At 43.8% G+C, this 20091-nt stretch overlaps 1 protein-coding gene across 1 annotated transcript in view; it reads right to left on the bottom strand.

The window, feature by feature from the left end:
• The window catches only part of LOC148522302 (uncharacterized), a 181346-nt gene that overhangs the window by 152115 nt on the left and 9140 nt on the right, over window positions 1-20091 (bottom strand). The window contains exons 4-5 of the mRNA XM_088474082.1: window positions 17147-17277; window positions 8770-8872 (exon numbers count right to left, since the gene is read on the bottom strand). Of these exons, the coding sequence (XP_088330208.1) occupies window positions 8770-8872; window positions 17147-17277 (234 nt within the window). The remainder of the gene's footprint in view (window positions 1-8769; window positions 8873-17146; window positions 17278-20091) is intronic.

The raw sequence follows: 20091 nt of genomic DNA on the forward strand, positions 1-20091 counted from the left end.
CAATATTCATGCAGGATTTAGTTAGCAATAAGAAACAGCTTCTGTATACATGTCTGAGAAAAGTATACTGTGAGTGTTTTACATATAAATTGAGAAGCCCCTCATACAGACAAGTATGTCTTTGGCAATTGAAATATAACCCAGACACTGATATGCACAATTGAATTTGTCTGAATGAGAAGTTAGAAAACAATGGTCGGAGGTTTGCTTAAGAAGTACTGACAAGTGTATTCTAAATAGGCAGAGGAAAACCTTTGAATTAGCTATCAGACTAAGTGGCAACGGCAGTCAGCTGGAGGTCTCCACCCTGCTTGAAAGTGAACCTAGCTGCTTGTAACACCTTGCACTGTAGTTTTAAAATATGTTAGAAAAGGATAATATATATATTAAATCCATCATACATACACCGAATTGCATAACACACACACATAGACTTACATGCATAACACACATTAAATAAAACATATAAATATCACACAGTTGCGATGTTTATCAAAGCACAAAACACATAAACGCACCACACATATTAGCAAAACTACGCAATATTCTTACACTTACACATTGCACACTTACATAAAAAGGTTCCCTAGCATTAAGGTTAATATTCAAGGTTTATTCATTATTAATTATGTAATGAAGCGATTGTATTTAAGATCTCAGGTTTAGTACATGATAAGCAGACCGTGTTTGGTGCTATTCTAAACCACTGTTTATTTGCAGACTTCCGGTTCCATCAGCAAGGAGATCGCAGCAGGCATTCGCAATATATGAATTATAGGTTAGAATGCATCTCTGTATGTAGTCTCTATTGATTAGTTAAAATGGACACAAAGAAGCTGTTGGAGGCTGAACTATTACAATACAAACTGACCTATGAACTGCATCATAACAGGAGAACCAGGAAGAAGAACCAATGGGATTATGCCAACTAGTTCTATTGTATTGCCTATCTCTGCAAGGGTTTATATGCAAGCTCCCTGAACCTGCTAGGCAGTCATTATATTCTTTCTGTTGACGGAGGCTTCACCTTTGATGCCGGAAATCTGGATCCAGAGCGCCTGCGTAATGTATGGACTGTACATTGTGATTGTATAATTTGTTTGCGCTAATTGTATTTAGATCACAGTGTGTAACTATCTGCTTTTTGGTGAATAATATCTTTTTGTGCTTTGGAAACACATTCAAAGTCTGAAGAGTAATTATTTCTTGTGCGACTTACAACGCTAAATAGTGACATTTAGAGTGTATAGATAGGTAGGAATCAAAACTGTATATATCCCTGATAAGTTCAGATTTACTGTTTGTTATTGCTATTTGTTATGAGTGGTTTGGATTCTGAGGTCTGTGCAGGAAGTGCGTAAAATTTCTGCCCATTTACGGCATTCAGCAACTGCATATAGAACATTGCAGTGGCTGCGCAAAAAGTTCAATTTGCCATGCCTCCAACTGAAGCAAGAGTTAGTAACCAGGTGGAATTAAACCCTTTACATGCTTCAGCAACTGGAGGAACAGCACCAAGGCGTCAAGATGTACACATCAAGCCATAGATATGGAGAGGAGGGACATGCTATTTTACTGCGCACACTGGAGAATAGTTTTATGCAAGCTACTGAAACTATTTGAAATTGTAAACTCTGAAATTCATTAAGACACTGCCAGCCTGAGTCAGGTCAAACCCTTAACTAAACTTCTGGCAAAGCAGCTAGAGAAGATGAAGGTGGAGATGAAACTTAGCAATTCTGCTAAGTATGTTGGACTTGTAGATAGTTATTTATTCACTTTGCCAGGACCAAAGGGTTTGCAACATTTTGTAATTGGATTACTACATTTTGGCAACCATGCTTGATCCTAGATGTCCTATGCAATGTTTTTCTTTCATGACACGGATCTTAAGAAATGCAAAGAGCTCCTTGTGAGCAAGTTGTCAGCTCAAGTGGCACACCATGTCTCCTGCTTCAGTTTCTTCTACAAATGCTACTGCCAGTAAAAAACTAACATTAGCATCTCCCACAGTGCCTTTAAATACTGGGAGGAAAAAATTGTAATTTAGAGCCCCTTGTACAAACTAGCTATGGTGTACTTAAGCTACCCACCCTCCAGTGTGTACTATACTTGGAATGAGTGCTTAGCACAGCTGGGGATCTTGTGAGCAAGCGGTATAAAAGGATACTTCCAAAAAATTTGGATAAACTGAAGTTCATCAAAATGAACTACAAATTCTATGAGGAATACCTTGCTGCCAATTACAAACATAGACTGTAGACGTGGATTACAGTGGGAATGAGCTAAAAATGTGTGATGATGATATTAACATCAGTGACGAGGGTGATGATGAGGATAATGACATATTTAACTATTAACACTGTAACCTTAAGGTCATTGGTAGCTTAGTTAAACCAAACCACCAAAATGTTTTCTTTTGTAGGGGCCCAAACAAACCAAGCATTTCAGCCACAATAGTGGCAGTCCCTGTAACTGAAGTACTTTGTTTGGTAAACTGTGCATGTCTTTTTTAACACACAACATAAGGTGTATTGGTGTAACTACTACTAGCCTGTTACTCTATATATATTTACTTGTAATGGCCTCGGCTCTATGATCTGCTAACTGGAGAAATATGTTGCCATTATCTTTCCTACTAGGCTTTAACTCTGGCTTGAATCACCTGTATTGGCCTTAGGCCTGTGATTTTCTGTTTGGATTCAGTTTGTATAACTCGTGTTTGAAAGCTTGGTTTATAATAATTTGTTCCATGTTTCAGTTTTACTTTCCCTTATAGTAATAAATGCTTAACCTTCCACTAAATGCTCCACCTCAAATCATCTGTATTGGTCTCAGGTCTGTGATTTGATGTTTGGAGTAAGTTTGATGGTGAACTAGTTTTCTACTATTTGTTACTCCGACAGCAATCACCTATACTGGCCTGAGTCCAGTGATTTTCTCTTTGGAGAAGAGCATTGGTAATATATTAGATTTTCTACTAGGCATTTACTTTTAGGCTTTTAGTTAATAAAAATATACTATAGGGTCTTATAGTCTATTAAACTACCATCCTGTCTGTCACTGCAGTGCCACTATGTTTCACAGATGTGCTAAACTCTTTTAAACTGCCATGTGCTTGTGACAGAATAGGTATGCAATGCTGGCTGACAGGATGACTCCTGTCAGAATCTAGACAGCGGCATCCCGATGGTTGGTATCTCGACAGGGGTCGGTTAAGTATACTTATCCTGCCCCCTACCCCCCTAACCCTCCCTTGTAGCCTAACCATAACCCTCCCCACTCCACACCATATCCCTATCCCTCCCCGTTAGTGCCTAAACCTAACCCTCCCTCCGTGCCTAACCCCCCCAGTGGTGCCTAACCCTAACCCTCCCCCCTAGGGTTGCCTAACCCTAACCTCCCCCCCAAAAAAACCTAATCCTAACCCCGCTGAACTGTAAGGTGGTAAAAATTGACTGAAAGTGACAGAGAATTAATGTTACGGTTGTTAATATTACTGTAAGCACACAAACAGGTCCAAATACAAACAATTGAGGGTTTTTCCAAAACCAAAACACGACGATGATTTGGAACCAAAACCAAAACACAGGGGTCTGTGCTCAACTCTAATATATATTCACACACGTACATATACACACTAGGGGTGAGCGGGTTCGGATTTCTGAAATCCGAACCCCCCCGAGCCCCCCCGATCCGAGTCCGATCCGAGTCAGGCTCGACTTTTCCCGCCTGACTCGGATCTGAAATCGAGGCAAAACGTCATCATCCCGCCTTCCGAGTCTCGCGGGTTTTGGATCCTATATAAGGTACCCGCGTCGGCGCCATTTTCTCACTCGGCTGTGGACAGTGAAGAGGGAGGGTGGGAGTTAGGGCTGTGTAGTGTAGTGTAGTGTAGTGCTGCTGTTGTCCACTACTTCAAAGTCCATAGGGGCTGGCTGTGTTGTGCTGTGCTGCTGTTGTTAATAGGGGCTGTGTCCACTACTTCAAAGTCCATAGGGGCTGGCTGGACTGTGTTGTGCAGTCAGTTCTCCATAGGGGCTGTGTCCACTCCAAAGTCCTGTGCAGTGTCCCAGTCCTAAAGGAGTGCTGTAGTGTTGTCCAGGGGGTGCTCTGTCCATCAGGGGTGCTCCCCCCAAGTGCTAAAAAAATAATATATTTTCTGTGTTTGTGAATTGTGTGCGCAGTAGCCGCACGTGCATCAACAAAGTAGTGCCAAGCGTGCACCTGTGTCATAAGTAAAGGGCCGGCTGGCTTGACCGTTAAGGGTGCTGTAACCCCCGAAAGTACACTCCAGTCCAAACCAAAAAAAAAATTATTTTCTGTGTTTGTGAATTGTGTGCGCAGTAGCCGCACGTGCATCAACAAAGTAGTGCCAAGCGTGCGCCTGTGTCATAAGTAAAGGGCCGGCTGGCTTGACCGTTAAGGGTGCTGTAACCCCCGAAAGTACACTCCAGTCCAAACCTAAAAAAAAATTATTTTCTGTGTTTGTGAATTGTGTGCGCAGTAGCCGCACGTGCATCAACAAAGTAGTGCCAAGCGTGCGCCTGTGTCATAAGTAAAGGGCCGGCTGGCTTGACCGTTAAAGGGTGCTGTAACCCCCGAAAGTACACTCCAGTCCAAACCAAAAAAAAATTATTTTCTGTGTTTGTGAATTGTGTGCGCAGTAGCCGCACGTGCATCAACAAAGTAGTGCCAAGCGTGCGCCTGTGTCATAAGTAAAGGGCCGGCTGGCTTGACCGTTAAGGGTGCTGTAACCCCCGAAAGTACACTCCAGTCCAAACCTAAAAAAAAATTATTTTCTGTGTTTGTGAATTGTGTGCGCAGTAGCCGCACGTGCATCAACAAAGTAGTGCCAAGCGTGCGCCTGTGTCATAAGTAAAGGGCCGGCTGGCTTGACCGTTAAGGGTGCTGTAACCCCCGAAAGTACACTCCAGTCCAAACCAAAAAAAAAATTATTTTCTGTGTTTGTGAATTGTGTGCACTGTGGCTGCACGTGCATCAACAAAGGAGCAGCGCCAAGCGTGCGCCTGTGTCCCATAAGTAAAGAGCCGGCTGGCTCATTTCTTAAAGGGTGGTGTAACCCACAAAGTGCACTACTCTCCAGCAAAAATAAAATAATATTTTCTGTGTTTGTGTGCGCTTTAGCCGCACGTATATATATCAATATAACATAAATGGAGGACCAAACTTTCTCCGATAAAAATAAAATAGGGAAAGATCAAGAACCTCTTCCTCCTAGTGCTGTTGCTGCTGCTGGGAGTTGTTCATCATCCCAGAGAGGAAGTAGGAACATCACTACTTTTACTAAACAATTGACCCTCCAACAGTCCCTAGCGATGAGGATGAAGTACGACAGCAGTCATCCTGAAGCAAAACGTATAACTGAGGCCTTGACTGCTATGTTGGTGTTAGACGTGCGTCCGGTATCCGACATTAGTGCAGTGGGATTTAGACAATTGATGGAGGTAGTGTGTCCTCGGTTCCAAATCCCGTCTAGATTCCACCTGCATCCTCAAAGCAGCAGCGACAAGCGTGCGTCTGTCTGTTAAAGGGTGGTGACACCCTCAAAGTGTGCTACAGAAACAATTAAAATATTGTTCTTTTTTTTTCTGTCTATGTGAATTGTGTGGGCTGTAGCCGCACCTGCATCCTTAAAGCAGCAGCGACAAGCGTGCGTCTGTCAAAGGGTGGTGACACCTCAAAGTGTTCTACACAAACAATTAAAATATTGTTCTTTTTTTTTCGGTCTTTGTGAAATGTGTGGGCTGTAGCCGCACCTGCATCCTTAAAGCAGCAGCGACAAGCGTGCGTCTGTCTGTTAAAGGGTGGTGACACCCTCAAAGTGTGCTACACAAACAATTAAAATATTGTTCTTTTTTCTGTCTTTGTGAATTGTGTGGGCTGTAGCCGCACCTGCATCCTTAAAGCAGCAGCGACAAGCGTGCGTCTGTCTGTTAAAGGGTGGTGACACCCTCAAAGTGTGCTACACAAACAATTAAAATATTGTTCTTTTTTTTTTGGTCTTTGTGAAATGTGTGGGCTGTAGCCGCACCTGCATCCTTAAAGCAGCAGCGACAAGCGTGCGTCTGTCTGTTAAAGGGTGGTGACACCCTCAAAGTGTTCTACACAAACAATTAAAATATTGTTCTTTTTTTTTCGGTCTTTGTGAAATGTGTGGGCTGTAGCCGCACCTGCATCCTTAAAGCAGCAGCGACAAGCATGCGTCTGTCTGTTAAAGGGTGGTGTAACTCTCAAAGTGTTCCAAAAAATAAAAAAATATTTTTTTAATGTGTTTGTGACTTGTGTGCGATGTAGCCACACTTGCATCCTCAAAGCAGCAGCGACAAGCGTGCGTCTGTCTGTTAAAGGGTGGTGACACCCTCAAAGTGTGCTACACAAACAATTAAAATATTGTTCTTTTTTTTTTGGTCTTTGGGAAATGTGTGGGCTGTAGCCGCACCTGCATCCTTAAAGCAGCAGCGACAAGCGTGCGTCTGTCTGTTAAAGGGTGGTGTAACTCTCAAAGTGCTCCAAAAAATAAAAAACTATTTTTTTAATGTGTTTGTGACTTGTGTGCGATGTAGCCGCACCTGCATCCTTAAAGCAGCAGCGACAAGCGTGCGTCTGTCTGTTAAAGGGTGGTGACACCCTCAAAGTGTGCTACACAAACAATAAAAATATTCTTCTTCTTTTTTCTGTCTATGTGAATTGTGTGGGCTGTAGCCGCACCTGCATCCTTAAAGCAGCAGCGACAAGCGTGCGTCTGTCTGTTAAAGGGTGGTGACACCCTCAAAGTGTTCTACACAAACAATTAAAATATTGTTCTTTTTTTTTCGGTCTTTGTGAAATGTGTGGGCTGTAGCCGCACCTGCATCCTTAAAGCAGCAGCGACAAGCGTGCGTCTGTCTGTTAAAGGGTGGTGTAACTCTCAAAGTGTTCCAAAAAATAAAAAACTATTTTTTTAATGTGTTTGTGACTTGTGTGCGATGTAGCCACACTTGCATCCTCAAAGCAGCAGCGACAAGCGTGCGTCTGTCTGTTAAAGGGTGGTGACACCCTCAAAGTGTGCTACAGAAACAATTAAAATATTGTTCTTTTTTTTTCTGTCTATGTGAATTGTGTGGGCTGTAGCCGCACCTGCATCCTTAAAGCAGCAGCGACAAGCGTGCGTCTGTCTGTTAAAGGGTGGTGACACCTCAAAGTGTTCTACACAAACAATTAAAATATTGTTCTTTTTTTTCGGTCTTTGTGAAATGTGTGGGCTGTAGCCGCACCTGCATCCTTAAAGCAGCAGCGACAAGCGTGCGTCTGTCTGTTAAAGGGTGGTGACACCTCAAAGTGTTCTACACAAACAATTAAAATATTCTTCTTCTTTTTTCTGTCTTTGTGAATTGTGTGGGCTGTAGCCGCACTTGCATCCTCAAAGCAGCAGCGACAAGCGTGCGTCTGTCTGTTAAAGGGTGGTGTAACCCTCAAAGTGTGCTCCACAAACAATAAAAATATTCTTTTTTTTTTTCAGTCTTTGTGAATTGTGTGGGCTGTAGCCGCACTTGAATCCTCAAAGCAGCAGCGACAAGCGTGCGTCTGTCTGTTAAAGGATTACATCGGTGACAGCATCCAAGTAGGCATGTCAGACAGTCCGTACCTGTACTGGCAGGAAAAAGAAGCAATTTGGAGGTCCCTGTACAAACTGGCTCTATTTTACCTGAGTTGCCCCCCCTCCAGTGTGTACTCCGAAAGAGTGTTTAGTGCAGCCGGGAACCTTGTCAGCGAAAGGCGTAGGAGGTTGCTTTCACAAAATGTGGAGAAGATGATGTTCATAAAATGAATTATCAACTCTTCCAGGGAGACCAGCCTCCAGAACGTACAGAGGGACCTGTGGTTCCAGCAGGGACGAATTAATACTCTGTGAGGATGAGGATGTACACACTGAAGAGGGTGAGGAATCGGTGGATGAGGAGGATGAGGATGACATCTTGCCTCCGTAGAGCCAGTTTGTGCAGGGACACATTAATTGCCAGCTTGTTTTGTGGGGGCCCAAAAGAACCAATCATTTCAGCCACAGTTGTGTGGCAGACCCTGGCGCTGAAATGATTGATTTGTTAAAGTGTGCATGTCCTGTTTATACAACATAAGGGTGGGTGGGAGGGCCCAAGGACAATTCCATCTTGCACTTCTTTTTTTTCTTTGCATTATGTACAGTTTGGGGCCTAGTTTTTCTAACTGCCATCCTGTCTGCCACTGCAGTGTCACTCCTAGATGGGTCACGTGTTTGTGCCGCCCACTCGTGTCGCTTAGCATAGTCATCCAGCTACCTCGGTGCAACCTTTTGGACATGAAAACACTATTGTGAGGTGTTCAGAATAGACTGGAAATGAGTGGAAATTAAGGTTATTGAGGTTAATAATAGCATAGGAGCAGAGAAACCAACAAATTCTGTGATTTTAGCTGTTTTTATGCTTTTTTTAAAAAAAATACAGATCCAAAACACAAAACCCAGAACCCAAAACACGGAAGGGTGGTTTTGGCAAAACCAATCCAGATCCAAAACACGAAGAAAGATCCAGATCCAAAACCAAAACACAAAACACGAAAAGTGGCCGGTGCACACCCCTAATACACACAGACATTATGGCTAAGCATCACACAAATGCTGATCCCGCCCAAGAGATACTAGTATATAAGAGATCAGCGCTGCAGCTAACTTTGTCATTGAACACATTTTACAACGTAAATCTCGTCCTTATGACAGTAAACTCATCCTACCTTGATAGCTTTCAGCAGGACATTGGTCTCCTCCCTCATCCCCTTCTGGTCCAGATCCTCGTATGCAGAAAAAGCCACTTTAGCTTCTTGTATGCCAGTAAAACTGTTAGAGAGAATGAATACCAGGAGCTGTGCAGTAATTGTGCAGTACATTTACAATTGCCTATAGCATTAGCAATCAGTTATTACAAAGTACTAAATACCAAACTGTTCTACACATCGTCGGACATACTGTTAAGAAAGACGCCCTTGCCCTTGTGCAAAGCCCCATCATGTGTGCTTGCTCTTTATTTTGCATCCAACACAATGAACCATTTAAACATCTTTTCCAGTGGGAGTGATGTGACACTGAAGTGCTGCCAGACCTTTCACCAATTGTTCTTGTACTATTCTCTACTGGCCAAATTAAAGTAAAATTAAAGTAAAAACCACCTTAATTTTCTATGACATTTACGAGAGCGGGGTAGAAGGCTTTGAAAGATCATGTCCCAGTGTGGTGCTGTGACGCCGTTCCCTGGGTGTCCTGCGGACACATGTGTAGACTTTTTATTGAACGTTTCCAACAGATATATAAGATTGAGCAATGTCACATTTGAGAACTTATTATTGTGGGGTTGTTTTGTATTCAAAAAGCAGTTATGTTAGGGATGTTATTTTCAACTGGTACATAAGGTACAAAGCAAAAAGGAAATATTATATGGTAGAGCCTAGTTTTTGTTACTTGTTTTCATGGTAGTCTTTAAGAGAAATATTTAGACTTAAGATAACTAAAGCTGGGTGTCCATTTTTTGTCCCTTTCTCTTTTCTATATTTTTAATATATATTTTTTTGATTATTATTTTATATATTTTCATATTTCTTTTTTTTTATTTTTATTTTTTTTTATTTTGATATTTTACTTTTGATTTATGACCATATACTACACTGGGTTGTTAACGTATAAATAATTTGGCATAATTTTTTTTCATTGTAAAATCATCTTATTGTAAATATACTGTAGTTATTTATAGTACACATGTCAAATGCAACCCAATATGTACTGTACCACTTATTATAAATATAAGCAAAAATTGTAACTGAAAAAAATTATTTATAGTACACATGGCAAATGCAACCCAATATGTACTGTATCGCTTATTATAAATACAAGCAAAAATTGTAACTGAAAAAAAATATTTATAGTACACATGGCAAATGCAACCCAATATGTACTGTACCGCTTAATATAAATACAAGCAAAAATTGTAACTGAAAAAAAGTAGGGTGTAATTTTAACTTTAACACTTAAAACTTTCAACCCCTTCTCTTGGAAATGTGATTCGGGAGCATACAAGCACAAGTATCTACAGTAAGAGCCTGCAAACGTAAGTGTGGCATGTTCCCTGGAGACATGGCTTACTTAGAACAATTTTATATCTAGGTAAAAACTTTTTCTTATGGAAACCATGTTGCGTGTTATGACCAGGGATACAGGGAGGTAGAGGCACGGGAGTGCAAGGGAGGTATAATCACAACCACCTCCACGCGCCCGCAATGTCGCTACTATGACCCTGCTTGTGTGTACAGTGCTGCTCTGGTCAGTCCCCTCAAGTATCTGAGTACGTCGATGTCTGGATGGCCTTGGCCAGGACAGTTTCTAGGGTCTGAGACACCCAGTGCGAGCAGTCAAAATGCGCCCCCCCCTTCCCTCAAGAAGCAGTAATATTGTGGGCGTGGCCTAATCATGGGGGGTGTGGTACCACAGTAAGGGAGCGTTGTCTTGAAAGACCACAGAATGTCAGCTGCTGTGACTACTGAGCCCAGGGGTGGCTAACCTGTCAGAGGCAAAGCGTTGAAAAATATATGTAGTTAAAAGAAAGACAGACATCATGCGCGCTCAAAAATTGGGGTGTGGCCTAGCTGTCACAAACCCACGCCGCACTTGTGTGTGCATGCCTTTGGAGTGACATTTGCAGAAGTATGACCTTGTATCACACCCGTTTTTAGTAAGGTTGGGGGTCGAGCCCAGCACATTGAAGATACAAACCAGATCCACATAAAATACACTGTAATAAGCCAGGTCCACATAAAATACACTGAAAAGGCCACTTAGGGATTACACTGCAACAAACCACTTCCACATAAAATATATTGGAAAAGCCAGAACCACAAACTATGTTTTAAAACCACACGTGCCCCCTGTATTTATGCCCCTTATGCAGTGCCCACAGTGGTAGTGCAGTGCACCCAGTAGTAGTGCCCCCCGGAGTGGTGCCCCCTATGCCATGACCCCATTAGTAGTGCCCCCTATAGTCTTGTGCCCCCTGTAGTCATGTCCACATTAGTAATGTCCCCAACAGTGATGTCCCCAGTAGTAGTGCCCAGGTGCCCCCAGTGGTAGTGTTTCCCCCAGCAGAAGTGCCCCCAGAGTAATGTCCCCAGTAGTAGTGCCCAGGTGCCCCCAGTGGTAGTGTTTCCCCCAGCAGAAGTGCCCCCAGAGTAATGTCCCCAGTAGTAGTGCCCGGGTGCCCCCAGTAGTAGTGCCTCCCACAGCAGACATGCCCCCCCCTACAAGTATTGTCCCTAGTAAAAGCCGCGTGCACACACAAAAAAAAAAAAACACTAATACTTACCATAAGCCCCGCTCCAGCATCCGCTCCACTTGGCTGCTCCTCTGCACTATGGGAAAGACGTCATGAGTCATGACGTCTTTCCCATAGTGCACACTGGGGGAGCCGGAAGCCGGAGCTTCCGTCTCCGGCTGCTGCTCTGCTCTGCCCTGCCCTGCCGGGCGCCCGCTGGTAACTGAATCTCAGCAGGCGCCCGGCAGTTCACAGGCTTTCTACAGCAGGGGTCGGAGGAGGCGCGCCCCGTGCGATTGCACGGGTCGCCCGGCCCTAGAAACGGCCCTGGCCTTGGCCATGAGAGCACTCACTTAAGCAAGTGTGACATGGTTGGTCAAAATAAAACCACTTGTTCTATCTAAAAATGATTCCTGTGCTTCATGCTTATGGTATGTCATGTGTACCAAACTTTTGGCTAGTCTGTCATTCCCGATTCTTCACTTGTGATCCTGACCTCAAATTGTCCTGCCCATTCTTCTGTTTATTGATTGTACTGTATGCATTATCTGCCTGACTGTACATAGATTGACTTATACTTCCTACTGCCTTTCTTTATTATAAACCAGTCATGCAGGGAACCTAGCCAGTAGGCGTATCACTTGTAGCAAAGCCCATACTCCCTTGTGGTTGTCCCACGTAGTGCCATTCCAAGTCAGCAATATAGGATACTCGACATTCCAGCATTAAAAACATAAAGTACCTCTTCCAACTGGTCCGGCAGGTCAGAGGAATTTAGTACATTATTTTCTCATGTGGGGTGGGGCGGCTTAAGTCAAAATAAGGGTCTTGCTAGCAAATAGTAGCCTGGGAGAAGCACACAGTACTGGCCCATGAACAGTGGCCCAATCTTAAAATATGTCTGTAGGTATCAAACACAGGTGCTGATCTATTAAAGGGTGAAAAGCCCTTTTCTTGGAGAAAAGTAGTGTTTTCACTATATAAAAAAGGCTTTATTTAGCTTTACCCTACATATCAATAGGGTTTCCACCAGCGATAACACTTGCTTGTAGAGGCCATTTAACAAGCATCAAGGTGGTCTGCCCTGTTCTGTTAACTTGTGATTATGTTATGGATCATGAGATATTAGGCAACATTTAACCCTTTATGTTTATTGAGTATGTTTCTTTTAATTACCAGCATGGTGACCTGCAAATGATCCTTTACGTGTAATGTCCAGCTGCAGGGCTAATTATTTGTATGAGAAGATGCCATGTGAGAAGGAGATTGGCGGATTTATGTATAGCCCGTTAGGACTGCCAGCAAAGAGTTCAACAGACAAAGGGCTTGATTCAGCATAAAACACAGTTGCTTATATGCACGCAATTGGCCGACTGTTGCGTTCTTTGTATGCATTGCAGTGTGTGTGCGTGAACTAGCCACTGTGATCGCTACAGTGATTGCAGAGGCTACGCAGACCCATGGCAGAGTGATTGACAGGAAGTGGCATTTGTGAGTGGTGATGGGGGGGTGGTTGTGCGAATGCAAGCATGCCAGTGCATTGGGAAGGCGTTGCAGGGTCTGACCTCCCTTAACTGTGCATATGGGTCAGATGTTACTCGATGTTACCAATTGTTCTGCCATTTTGCCAAAGTATAATGATGTGAGTAAGGGAGGTGGGCGTCCATTTGTTAGGCTGCGATCGTAATGCGAATGCAAACATTTGTATATCACCACTGATTATAGCAACTGTGTTGTGTGCTTATAACAAGAATAGCGATCCGCTGTGAATCAGGTCCAGAAAATGGTATAATGATGGGGTCTTATACATTCCGGGCTTGCTCTTCTTAGCAATATGAGTTTGGCCTGGAGAGTATCAAACCCCCTATTCATTCCCCCCCCCCCCGTAAAATAAGCATAATGTGTTGACAAGCATGATCTTGGCTAATTTGCATTGACACGTAAAACCATGGAAACAGTGTGTGGGGGGGTGAACCCAGAGAGGGATAAATACTATATCCCACTTGCAGAACTTTGTATAATTCTTGTGGACCCATCTGACATTGGGAATTGCTCTATCTTCTTGCACCGCCCTGCAAACAGATTCATGTAAGTGAGACTGTATATTTTTCCTTTTTGTTTAGAAGAAATTGATTTGCCTAAGACTATCTTTGTATGTCATTCTTCATAATTGTTTTTTTTTCATATATATATATATATGCTTTAAGCATTGTGACTATCTTTCCCAAACTAGTCCATTCTACATATCTGTACTGCAGGCTTTTATTTGGATAATAGTAACTGGTACATAATTGCAGTTATAGAAGGAAGACTCCCTATTGGGAGGGAGTGGTTCCTGAGTGAGGTGACAGAAACTGAGAATAGTGAGTGAAAGATATACTGGGGAGTGTTATCATTTCTGTAAACAGATCAGCTAGTTTTTATTTTGATAACTGTGTCAGGCCCTCACCACGCAGGCTCAAGTGAGTGCTGATCTTGACAAAGCTACGGACAGCAGTTAGAGATTGCAGCTTCTTGTGGAATAGGACAACCAGCTGCTGTGAGAGGTTGTCAGTGCATGCTGCCACTTATAGAACTAAAAGTGACTTGGTGACTAGGTGACTTCAATATTCCAATTGATATACCCACAGAATCCTCTGCCTCCAAACTCCTTACCCTCACATCTTCATTTGGTCTCTCACAATGGACCTCCTCACCCTCACATGTGAGTGGGAACTCACTTGATTTAGTCTTCACTCACCGCTGTAATATTTCTAATTATTCCAACTCCCCATTCCCCCTCTCTGATCATCACCTTCTTTCTTTTAACCTATCTCTCCCTCCTCTCCTCTACCTCCGAAAGCCACCATCACTAAACGTAACATTGAGGCTATCAATGCCATTTCTTTATCTTCCCTGCTTGACTCGCTTCTCTCCCCTATCCTCTCTCTCTCCTGCCCTGAACAAGCTGCTTCCCTATACAATGCCTCCCTTACTTCTGCTCTGGACTCTGTTGCACCGGCAATCACTACTCACCCTCGCAGATCCACACTACAACCCTGGCATTCCAAATGCACCAGATATCTGCAAAGGTGTTCAAGAACTGCCAAGCGACAGTGGAGAAGCTCACGCTCTAAGGCAGATTTTCTCCACTTCAAATTTATGCTCTCATCCTACAGTGTTGCCCTTTCCCTATCTAAACAGTCCTATTTTCAAGAACCTCAAATCCCCAGCATCTCTTCACCACCTTCAACTCCCTCCTCTGTCCTCTGTCCACCCCCTCCCCGCCTCCCCTCCTCACTCACTGCCATTGACTTTGCTACCTACTTTACATCCAAAATCGATTCCATACATCAGGACATCACATCCCACCAGTCCCCCTGCTCTACACCTCCTTCTTTCCCTGATCACCCATCTCCATCCATTTCACCGACTCTGACATCCTTCTCCCCTGTATCTGGAGAGGAAGTCATGGCTCTCATCCAGTCCTCAACCCTTTCTACCTCCCCCCTTGACCCTATCTCTTCACGTCTCCTCCGCTACCTCTCTCCTTGTGCCTGTTCCCATCTTACCCACCTCCTCAATCTCTCCGTCTCATCTGGCACTGTCCCTTCTGCATTCAAACATGCGATAGTCTCCCCCATTCTTAAAAAACCTACCCTTGATCCCAACACTCTCTCCAACTACCGTCCCATCTCTCTCCTCCCTTTTGCCTCCAAGTTCCTTGAGCGTGTTGTTTACAAATGCCTTACCACCTTTCTTTCCTCCCACTCCCTCCTTGATCCTTTTCAGTCTGGCTTCCATTCTCTCCACTCCACTGAAACTGCCCTCACAAAAGTCAGCAATGACCTCCTTGCTGCCAAATCCAAGGGCCACTACTCTCTGCTTATTCTCCTTGACCTCTCTGCTGCATTTGACACTGTTGACCACCCTCTCTTGCTGCAAATCCTTCACTCCCTTGGTTTATGCGACACTGCTCTCTCCTGGCTATCGTCCTACCTCTCAGACCGGTCCTTCTCTGTCTCTTCTCATGACTCCTTTTCCCCACCACAGCCTCTTACAGTAGGTGTTCCCCAAGGTTCCGTTCTTGGACCTCTACTATTCTCCCTCTATAAGTCCTCTCTAGGTGAACTCATCAGCTCTTTTGACCTCCATTATCACCTCTATGCTGATGATACTCAGATCTACTTTTCCTCCCCTGACCTCTCCCCCTCTCTCCTCACTCGTATCTCCAACTGTCTCTCTGCTATTTCTTTCTGGATGTCCCAGCGATTTCTTAAACTTAATATGTCTAAGACTGAGCTGATCATTTTTCCACCCTCCAACATAACCTCACTTCCCACTATTTCTTTAACAATTGATGGCACAACTATCTCTTCTAGCCCCAAGGTGCGCTGTCTTGGAGTTATCCTGGACTCCTCCCTCTCCTACAAACCACATATCCAGAGCGTCTCACAGTCCTGTCGCTTCCATCTCAAAAATATTTCCAAGATTAGACCCTTTCTCACCCAGGATGCCACCAAAACCCTCATACACTCACTGGTCATATCCAGATTGGACTACTGTAACCTTCTCCTATCTGGCCTCCCCAACTCCCATCTCTCTCCTCTCCAGTCTGTCCTCAGTGCTGCTGCTCGACTCATCTTCCTCTCCAAATGCTCTACATCTGCCTCCCCTCTCCTACAAGCCCTCCACTGGCTCCCCTTCCCTTTTAGAACCCAATTCAAGGTTCTCACACTTGCTTACAAAGCCCTCACCCATTCATCTCCCATTTACATCTCTGACCTCATCTCCCTCCACTCTCCTGGCCGCCCCCTTCGCTCAACCAATGCACGCCACCTCTCATGCCAACTGATTACTTCCTCCCACTCCCGCCTCCAAGATTTTGCCCGTGCTGCTCCCGACCTTTGGAACTCTCTCCCTCTCCCTATCAGACTCTCCTCCTCTTTACAATCCTTCAAACGGGCTCTCAAGACCCACTACTTCATCAAAGCCTTCCAGCTCCCATCCTAACTTGCTGAAACATGCTCCTTCCTCCGTTTACCAGATCTGTGTCACACCTGTTTGTCTGCCCCTCCCCTTTAGAATGTAAGTTCTTACTAGCAGGGCCTCTACCCTCTTGTGCTTCTCCTTATTTTACTTTCACCTACTTCTTACCCCCCACCATGGCACCTAACACTTGGTTGCTTACGCTCTGTTGCATATCTAGGTGTTATGGTCACTAATGTAGCAATGTATATTATCCATGTCCTTGTCCTATTGTTTACTGTAAGTCCGTTGTCAAATTATTTGTTTATGTACTTTGTAAGGCGCTGCAGAACACTTGTGGTGCCATATAAATAAACGGTAATAATAATAATAATAATTATAATAAAAGTGCTAGCATGTCCTAGCAGGACAAGCTGGAGCCTTTAGCACTTGTGCTGGTTACCATATTTGCATGGCACTTTTTAAAAATAATATTTATTTGTTTAAATGAAATTACATTCAAGTTGATGACAATGACTCTGCTATATATACTTAAAAATGAAAACATATCATGATGTGGACTCATAACTGAATATATAAGTGTACTAAAAATATGCCATGAGACTTTTTAGACAGACATAGAAGCAAGTGTGTGAATCTCAGCCAGTAAAACTGTACTGGAAAGGTTATTTGGCCTTTCTGTTATGAATGTTGGATCGGTTGCAGACATTACAGTGTATTGTCAGATCCGCACGATGCTTCTTAAAGGGAGGACCACCAAAATTTACCAAGCAACATTCTAAGGGTATGATTTCATGTGTGGTATGAAGAGACACTGGGATCCGGGGAAGGTCTCTAGAGTAACATACCTAAGGGTGTAGCTGTCCAGTAGATCCAGGCACTTGATGATCAGCTTAACATTGTACAAGCCACTTTTCATGTTGTAGGTGAAATGCAAAGCAGATGTTAAACAACCCTGGTCCAACAGCCTGCGGAGATCCTGATGGAAGATATAGGAATAATCAATATAGGAAATACCAAATGTCACAATCTCTAAACATTTAAAAATAAAAACCTAGAGTAGTCTTTCATACTGTAGTTAAGGGCACTTGTGGAGGCTGCTTGTGATCACCTAGGTCATACATTTTAGTAGCCAAAAGGCATAAAACCTTTGGTGCCTGACCATACATCTTACCATGTTATAAGCCCTTTCCCATTACCCAGCTTCTCCTGACTATACGTTCTGCAAAATTCAGAATTTGCTACGGAATGGTCGTCCTGCAGAATGGCAAAGTGTTAATGGAGGATTGCAATAGTTGAACCATGAAACTCTACAAAACAGTCCGTTCTGCTTAAAAAGTATTTTGCGACTTCACTCGTCACTACACTACTACAGAAAATTCCATAGTAATGGCAACACTTTAATTGTCTATATTTAAATAATAAAACATGTAGTTTTTATTTACTGCAGCATGTACAGTTGGCAAAATGGTACATTATGGACCTGATTCAGACCCGCTCGTGAGCGAACAGCTCTCGCAAGCGGGTCGATGGTCCCCGACTGCGCATGCGCCACCTCTGGCATGCGCATGCGCCAGAACCGTACTGGGACGGCAGCTCCGTCACAACGGGTCTCGCTACAAGACGGGGTGGCTGTCGATGTTGATTGACAGCTCGTCCCGTTTTATTAGAGCAGGAAGTCCACTCAGGCTTGCAAGAGCTGAGACCCTACCACAAGGGTCTCCTCGCAAGCCCGATGGTCGTGATTATCGCGACCATCGCCAGGCCGCCTGCATAAGCTGTGGGTGGTCACCAACTGCTTAGCGAGCGGTCTGGAGGCTGAAAAAAAAAAAAAATCCGCCCTGATTCAGAGGGAGCGCTCGCAAACAGCGAGCGCCTCTGAATCAGGCCCTATGTCCTCACTCAAGTCAGTTATTTAGAATTTTTATGATTTTATATGGTGAAACATTCATGGAGACAGCTGATTTTCAGATCAGCTGTCTCTGTGCCGGACCAATGATGCTTTAGGCAGCAAACTTTCCCACATCAGATGTCACTATAGGGGTACTTAAGGCAAGCATTTTTCCATTGCTATGTCTGAAATTAGTAACCCTGAAATTATGGAGACAACGGAATATTAAAATTAATCCACCAATTTATATTTGTAATCCCAAAATCAGGGATTTTGTAGGATTATAGTCAGGTGTATGATTAATCAAACATGTGATAATGATCATCATTTTCATATGTAGGTTGAAGCACAGTCATTAACTGAAACAGAAACAGCTGTGTAGGAGGCTTAAAACTGGGTGAGGAACAGCTACAAAGATGAGGTTGTGGAAGAGAGTTTTATGTCACTGGTTATACACCATGGCAAGACTGAGCACAGCAGCAAGACACAAGGTAGTTATACTGCATCAGCACGGTCTCTACCAGGCAAAGATGTCAAAGCAGACTATGGTTTCAAGATGTGCTGTTCAAGCTCTTTTGAAGAAGCACAAAGAAACGGGCAACATTGAGGACTTCCTGAGGAAAACTGACATTACAGTTGAATCGGACGTCGGGCTGTTGCAGCGCTGCTGCTTATCACTATGTGAATAAAGGAACATTTCTACCAACTAAACCAAACGTGAGTGCTGGCTTTTACACTTTGCAGCTTCAGGAAGTGTTAGTGGTTTATATATATATATATATATATATATATATATATTGTGATAACTTGGGGTAATTAGCTTGGTAGAATATCAGTGGTGCAGTGTTAGGTGCTTGAATCAGTGTCCGCACATAGCATTTCAGGTTATAAATAAAAGAAGAGTGCTATACTGTCAGCATATATCTGGAAACAAATAACAAAAGCATAGCCTCCCCCCCACACACACACACCTTGCAGGGCACTGACTCACTTCTTTGCCCCTGACTAACCTAGGGCAGCTGGTCTGCAAACAAAAATCCAAAGTCAGCTTAGTACAGCTTCCTGCAGGTTAACACAGGCTTCGGCCTGGTCTTTAGTTGGCTGGGCGCTACAGCCTCACAGTCTGGCCTGCTTCCTTGCAGGTAACATAGCTCAATCCCAGAGTTTGGTAGCCTTCCCTGTCTCCCACAGGTCTAGGCTCAAGCCTCCTGGCCCTCAATGGCTTGCTAGCATAGTGAGCTCTGTCTTACTGGTCTGCCTCAGTCCTCCCTGGACTGAATCCACTGGGCAGCAGAGAAGTGAGGTTAACACCTGGCTTTAATTCCCTGTGTGGGCGGATCTCTCCAGACCCACACAGAATCCAATGCTCACTATCGCCATCTCTGATAATCCTGTCACTATATATATATATATATATATATATATATATAATTAATTGGTCTTTTTGCTTGTTTGTTTGTTGTCTGTCCAGTTATGCATTTAAACAGCACTGCACCGATTGGGATGAAACCAACGCGAGGTGGTTCAGTTGGATCCTGGCCAGGTTTTAGGGAGGTTAGGGTCACGATGTACGCTGGGCAGAACTTTGACCCGGGGACGCTGGGCAGAACTTTGACCCAGGGAGCATGTTCAGGGCCTTCTACTTGATGGATTTCAATAAAAACTTCACAGAGAGCTGGCAATTGATCTGGGATGTCTAAAGGAGTGGTTGGGATCCCGGTCAGACCTCATGAGTCATGGTGGAGTGTGTCGGGAAGAACTTTGACCTGAGGAGCCTGTTCTGAGCCCTCCATTGGATGGATTTGAACGAAAACTTCACAGAGTGGTAACATTGGATCCCAGAAGACATACTAGGGGGTTGTGGTCCCGTTTGGACCTCCCATTGGTGTACGTCGGAAAGAA

This window comes from Taudactylus pleione, unplaced genomic scaffold (genome assembly GCF_031769625.1).
Source record: "Taudactylus pleione unplaced genomic scaffold, aTauple2 ptg000147l, whole genome shotgun sequence".
NCBI lineage: Eukaryota > Metazoa > Chordata > Amphibia > Anura > Myobatrachidae > Taudactylus > Taudactylus pleione.